This window comes from Cupressus sempervirens, chromosome 1 (assembly GCF_028749045.1).
Source record: "Cupressus sempervirens isolate cs-2001-9-10 chromosome 1, ASM2874904v1, whole genome shotgun sequence".
NCBI lineage: Eukaryota > Viridiplantae > Streptophyta > Pinopsida > Cupressales > Cupressaceae > Cupressus > Cupressus sempervirens.
In genome coordinates, this window is record NC_143118.1 from 765,203,614 (window position 1) to 765,210,835 (window position 7,222).

The 7,222-nt window shown below is 34.1% G+C and overlaps 1 protein-coding gene and 1 pseudogene across 1 annotated transcript; both read right to left on the bottom strand.

Moving 5' to 3' along the window:
- Positions 1-584: 584 nt before the first annotated feature.
- LOC149580140 (uncharacterized) lies at positions 585-3,782 on the bottom strand. The gene is made up of 2 exons (XM_089803522.1): positions 3,235-3,782; positions 585-727 (listed from the first exon to the last, which is right to left on the bottom strand). The coding sequence occupies exons 1-2, from the start codon at positions 3,428-3,430 to the stop codon at positions 585-587; spliced, it is 339 nt and encodes a 112-aa protein (XP_089659648.1). The 5' UTR covers positions 3,431-3,782.
- Positions 3,783-4,894: 1,112 nt separating this feature from the next.
- Positions 4,895-5,823, bottom strand: LOC149580141 (putative xyloglucan endotransglucosylase/hydrolase protein 10 pseudogene; annotated as a pseudogene).
- Between the last annotated feature and the right edge of the window lie 1,399 nt (positions 5,824-7,222).

The window sequence follows — 7,222 nt, forward strand, 5'->3', positions numbered from 1 at the left end:
ATTTTTCTAAATATTAATATACTTGAAATTTTATATCTGAATAGAAATTTATGATTGTCCAAACACACATATTCTTCATCAAAGTTCAAAAAAGTTTTGCTAAGTATTAAAATATATAAAATAGATCAAATGTCTATATGCGTAAAATTTTGATAGAGCAACAAACATCTCACTTATGTATCTTAAATTTTAAACATGTTTATGTAGCAACCACTATCAAATTTTACATTAATTAGATCTTTCTTTAATTGTTACATGAGCATGTACTTCAAAGCTTCAATATTTATATTTGTTAACATCTTGAAAGTTGAGCATACTGTATTATTGATCTATGGGAGTATTAAATGGCAATACATGAGTGCAGGAAAAAAAAATCTAAAATATGGAGATTTGTTTCTCTTTTACCTGTCAAAAACGACCCATGTAGCACGTAGGTTGACAATCTTATCCAGAAGAGTAAGCTTTTTGCATCCAATAGCCAATTCCACATGTGGTTTTGCCTGTACAACATTTGAAGTTTTTAAACAGCACGCATTAGTTAATATAGATGGTATTTTAGCCATATTAAATGAAAGTGAATTGCATCATACCCCATATTCTTTACAGAGATTCATGAACTGTTTAGTATTTGGGTATTTCACATGTATCCAATCCTCTTCTAGCCCCATTTTATCCAGGTCCTTCGCATTAAAAGCCCAGAAGTCTGCCCGAACAGATATGTCCTTATCTATATCGAATTTTTTTCCATCCAAACATGCAACAACAGTCATATTTCTTTTCAAAATCAGTTTGAAAAATAAATCTATTTCTACACCATATAATGATTTATCTTATTCCTATCAATACTAGTTATTCTATTTTAAACTTTCAACACTATTGCTTGGTAGATTTGGCAACTCCAATGTACAAGAGTGGTGCAGGAGCACCTCAAATATTCAAGCCACAGTTGAAGATTATAAAGACTGCAAAGATCCTCAAAACAAATCAGAAGGAAGGAATGTATAAACAAGGTCATCAAATCAATCGGACAGTCTTGGAACCTATAATGATGCTAAAATAATATTAGGTCTTCATAATAGGTTTAGGTATATAAAAGAGTTTAATGTTTAAGAAAACCATTGTATGATTTTTTAAGTTCAAACATTAAAAAAAAAAGGTAATGGCCGGTTTAGAGGGAAGTTTAGTTTGTAATAATTTTAAAATACCCAACTCAACGATGATAGTTGGTTGGAATCAGTTATTTGGGAAGTTTAGTTTGTAATAATTTTAAAATACCCAACTCAACGATGATAGTTGGTTGGAATCAGTTATTTGAGAAGTTTAGTTTGTAATAATTTTAAAATACTCAACTCAACGATGATAGTTGGTTGGAATCAGTTATTTTAGGGTGTCTTATAAATTGGAAAGAGTCTCTGATGTAAAAGGGGAGAGAAAATATTGGAAGACTAGTATGTACGGACTAGTGAATAGCAATATTAAAACTTAGATATTCTACAACTCAAATTTCATATTGTGGTCCGCAAACTGATTGGTTGGCTCTACAAATGCATTAATAAGGTTTTCTTCATCATTCCAAGTACTTTGTTGATAAGTTTCATGTTATTATAGGTTTGCTATTACGCCTATTGAAGAACCAGTAGATTTTTTTTAATTATTTATTTGTTGCAGTAGGTTTTAAAGGAAATGAAGATCTTTCCATTAGGATGAAGGCGTGATACTCATGGAAAGAGTTATCCTAACATGTATGATATATTACTAACCAAGCACGTGTAGAATTAAACAAGATAGAGATTCTACCCAAACAAGGGGTTTATTTGCTAATTGGAGACATTAAACAATGTACATGTGAAGGTGAATTCATTATTAGTTGGGATTGGAAGTGTGTGTAATCAAGTGATTGAGAAAGCCCTAGTTCAAGAGTAAGAAGTGCTAGGAGGAGTCTGCCATATGGTTTTCTTGTAAATTGTGTCATTTATTATTTTATTTTCATTATTGTGAACTCTCTCCACATCAAAGAGTGAAATAATAATCATATGATATATGGTAGGGAGGAGATATTTTCTACGATAAGTCAAATTGTAATATCACTATTATGGTGGGTAAGAAATAGTTTCTATAGTAAAGCAAATTGTAATCTTATTATTAAGATTTATCTATGTAGTTTTGCTGTTGAAACTCATTGACTGATCATGTTTCATGACTAAAGATTCAAAAGAACCCATCTCTCATAGGAATGAATGGACTACTAGCACTCATTACATTTAGGGGATGATCATAGAAGAGAAGTATTGGACCTTTCTTAGAGGTCGCCTATCTCAATACCACTCCAATTCAAGCATGCTTAACCATACAGTTTCCTCCTAGATTAAGGCCACTTTGCTTTTAACCTCTGCAAAATCTTCAACAAGTGTTGTGCCTTGTGAAACATTCATAATAGAGCCCATATAGTTCATCAATCAATAAGTAGAAGATAGTTTCCACAGAAAGTCAAATTTGTGATATATTGCTATCAGGATTCAACAGTGTAATTATTCAAGTCAAACTCATTGACCCATGTTTCATCAATGATGACTTAAAAAACTCATCTCTCATAAGAAAGAGAGATGAATCCACAATAATCATATATCTCATTAATGTAAATTATTAATGATCAAAGAATGATTTTTCTACGAAAATCAGCCACTCACACAAACATATACCTCAGTGCTTAAAATTCAGCTCTTTCTATAAAAGTTGTCTGTTATAGATTGACAGTAAAAATATATCTCAATGCTTAAAATTCAAGTATTTGAATAAAAGCCTTGTTCATTCCATATCCATAGAAACATATATCTTAGTGCTTAAAATTCAAGCCTTGCCCATTACAAATTGCCCCATACAAATTAATAGAAACATACTTCAAATTCAAGGCTTTGAAAGCTATACCCATTCTAAATGATACAAACATATATCTTAGTACTAAAAACTCAAATCTAAGAATAAAAGATATACATGGTATAAATTGTTATAAGCATATATCGTAGTATAAAGTCTCTGAATAAAAGATCATTTACCCATTATAGATCTACTATATCTCAGTGCTTAGAATCCAAATCTTTCAATAAAAACTATACTCCTTATAATTTCACACAAACATTAATCTCAATACTTCAAAACTCAAGTCTTTGAATAAAAACTACACCCATTGTAGATTGACACAAAACATATATCTATGTCGCTGAATAAAAGATATACCTATTATTGACTGCCATGGATGAGCTCCAACAAGAACGATGGTGTCCCCTGGCCGCACGAGATGTTCCAATGCCCACTTCAAAGCAATGAAGTCCATTTTACTCATAGCATCCATTGCCACCACCACAGTCTTTTTAATCCTCTCCCCAGAATCAGGAGAATACTCATTAAATGATCTTGGGCTTCTGCCGGCCATTATTTACAGCGGTTATCCAAAAATCTTATGCACTGATCAGGTTTCAGATTGATCAGCACAAGAAGAGCAAATAAGGATCTATTTTTTTGAAGAGAAAGGGGAAAAGATTTTAAGCAGGGCTATGGATTTTATATGAGGTTTGAATTTGTCCACTATTGAATGGGTGAAAGACAGAGAAAATGGCTTTAAGTACTGATATATCTAGGCTCTTTATTACCTTGTCGATGTAGAATATTGTATTATAATCTCACGCAATGATGATGCTGGCTTTCATCGTCTGTGAAATGCATTGGAAATAATGGACATGGTGGGAATTACAAGAATGGTTTTGGGTTGCCCACAGATTTGTAATCACAACAAAAGAAGCATGGAATGAATCGCATTATGGTATTGGAATATAAATATAAACAACAATAAGTTAAGACAAATCGAATTACAATTACATGAAATAGCTGTACAGAATGAATTGTTTGTAGCCTACAATTTGTATTTTTTATATTTCATTGTTTATATCGAGTTAAAGCTTTAAAAAAATTGCATGATTCCAAGTTTCTCAGCATTAAACGACAATTTAAACATAGCTGTATGAGGTGAAACAAAAATCTGAAAATTTGTATCAAGCAAGAAAAATAATTTAAAGAGAAAAGATACTAGTTTGCTATTTTACATATTTAATTTTTTTTTTTTTTTTTAAATTAATAAATTTTACATAATGTTGGTAAACAGATTTGTCATAGTAGAATTTGTCCAACGGAGTGTGTGGCAAATCGTTCACAACAGTTGGATAGGCCCTTGATATGTGGCCTTCCTCTACATTTAGAGGGGCAGCTCCCTTGTATGATATAATTTTTAAAGGGTTTTCAAATAAAGAATCTAAAACTTCAAATATTAAGAGAAAGCCGTTCAAGACAAATGCACCACACGCCCTCACAACCTTCTTAGGTAAACAAGAACATAACAAAGGTGATCAAGAACTATGCTTGAAAGCAACCAGTATTACCAAGCACATTTATTATTCATAAACACTCGCACAATACCGTGAGAATGCTTACTACAACTGCAACAATTTTGATTTTAGAATAAGAAACCAAAAGCACATCTCATTTCATTTCCTTGCACCAAGAAGACAATATAGATTTTTTCGATTTCAGAGATAAAAAGTGTACATACTTTCCAAAATTTATCTCTTGATCAAAATTTCAGCATAGTATTCCCTTATTTTTAAACCCAAAAAGTCCCTTTACAAAGCCCAAAAGAGCCCTTATATAGACACAGAGGTTAATAACTACCCCTCTGTGGTTAGTAACTACCTCCCAAATACGTGATTTGGGTGAGGTTAATTAACCTCAACAAAATTAACCTCAAATGACAATGACCACTATTTGAAACATATGGCTTGGAAGATGTCTTCAAAAGCTCGAATCATTGACTTGATATTTGCGAACCATGGTATAGTTGCAGTCCTTAATATTTAGAGAGAGTGCATTCCATTGTGAGAGTAACATCAAGAGTAGTAGTGTTGATTATCTTGCTATCAATGCAATAATCATAGATAAGATAATTACTCCTTACCCATTCAAGCTTTCCCTTCAATAAATCATCTAGAGTACTATGTGTTCTTTTGTTCCACCAATTTTGGGCACTTCTAGACCTGCAAAACCTTCGATTTCCTTTCCATGGGCACACTTCCACACTAAAATTTCTAAACGAAGCAACAAAGGACTTCCATTCCAATCTATTTTAACTTTTCCACCTTAAGTAGCCCAATTATCCCATTTCCATATAGTTGCGTATACTCCCATGGGTTGCCTTCTAGGAAATGCAATACCCTTATTTGTATAATTCTTGTGTACTCTGAGGAGTACATCATCTACATAAAATATGATGTAGTAGATGTTCCATAAAATAGAGTATTTGTGATAATCTTGGGCAGGATCAAACCAAAGGTTTATACACTCCCTTCTACTGTCAATTACATCTGCAAATATATTTGTCTGCATAATGATTGGCTCTCCTGAAACATTCCCTAGAAACTCAAAGTCCAGTTCATCACGGTTGGGCTGGTCTGAGGCCAAATAGAATGCAACCACTGTGCCATCTGAGTTACCAGGAATGAGCTTGATTTCCATTTCAATCTTTCCAAACAGAAACATGTCATTGTAACCAAATCTTGACCCAAAATCTTGGGTCAAAATCAGCTCATTCTCTGATCCATCATTCAAAGTCTTAACACTAGCTGGTAACCATGTAATGTAGAAATCTTTGCTAAAATTCAATGTTTTGGCAGCTTTTGCTATCATCTCTTCCGTAGAACAAAATGTCAAGTACATTAGATCAATCCTTCTCTGAAGATCCTCCTCACACTCTTCACTTTTGTCACTATTGACTGTCATCTTTAGTTATAACTGTGAATTGTCTGGTACAAACTTGGATGTATTGGATTCTTTTATCCCAATACTTACAATATCCTATGCTTTGTAAGAAATGACTAAGAACACTTGTTTTCTCATTTGAAAACTCTTATGTCGAGCTGAGGAGGGTAGGCGATGGGAAAGCCTCTGTTACACTCTGCTTATGAAATCATGAAGAAGTTTCGTCCACAATAACATGATGAAAGATGGTTCCAATGCAGATCGCGCCTCCCTCAAACTCTGTGACCTTGGTGCCTCCTCCCAATGCCCATTCTGAGCATAACCTCTGATCATCACATTTCAAGAAACCAAATCTCTAATAGGCATTTTGTTAGACACATTCCTTGCCTCTGACTGCACTCTGCCGTGAGAACTCTTAAGAGACCTTCTCTGTCAGCACCCTCAAGGTTGAAACATGGAGTTTGATTAAACCTTTGAAACACATGTCCTCTCAATAGGGAGTGTCCTCCTTATGTTGAATGTGTGATCATGTAACCATTATGTTATGGTGGTCATTCAATGATTGAAGCAGAGCTTTGACTCATTCGTTGCAAAAATTCTATCTTTTCCAATGTTCTGCCCCTAGCGTCTTGGGAGCCCTTGTCTTCTAGCGTGTTAGATACACTGGGTAAACGGATATGTACATCACGGCCACCATCAAGACGAGCATAGGGGAAGAGAATTCTACAAGACAGACAACATTGGTTCCACCGTTGCATGTGGTTGCAGACTGGAACAACGTGATCACAATCTTCTCTGCAAAATTTAGATCATTGACAGAGCTCGAATTCCAATCAAGAACACAGAAGAACAAGGTTTGAATAGTATTAAATACCATGACAATGATAATGAGCCACAGAGTCTAGTTATTGGGAAACAAATGGGCATAGCAAGTGCGAGGATTTCTAAGAAGATGAGCATAAACCTCCTCCAGACAATTATCATTCATTGTGAAGATTTCTCCATTACATATCTTAGTCGATGCTTTAATAGCCAGCCCAATTCATTCTTACCAACACCTCCAGCACCACCAAATCCCTAAACTTTAATCTCAATATTAGTGTGTTGGGTGTTAGCCTTTTTGGTTCATGATTGATTTGAAATTATTTTTCCATTCTCAGCATCCTTTTCAACCTCTAATTCATCTAACACTAGATTTTCTTACACCACAAACAGAATTACCATAGCCTAATTTGCAAGTATCCTCCTATATGCTAATCTTCTCGCATACAGGAGAAACAAAGACATAAGAACTTGACTACCAAGTACCGACAGCAACAAAAGAACCATCTGCTGAAACATGTGCATCCTTTGTATTCTTATGTTGAGCAGACCAGTCACAGTAACAATAGAGGTAGAGCAACGTAGAGCATCTATGAAG

Excerpts from the sequence above, each read along its gene's own strand:
- LOC149580140 (XM_089803522.1), bottom strand. The coding sequence starts at position 3,430 with ATGGCCGGCAGAAGCCCAAGATCATTTAATGAGTATTCTCCTGATTCT. Across the intron at positions 728-3,234 it reads TCCATGGCAGTCAATAATAG|ATAAGGACATATCTGTTCGG; the intron begins GTATATCTTTTA and ends AATTCGATATAG.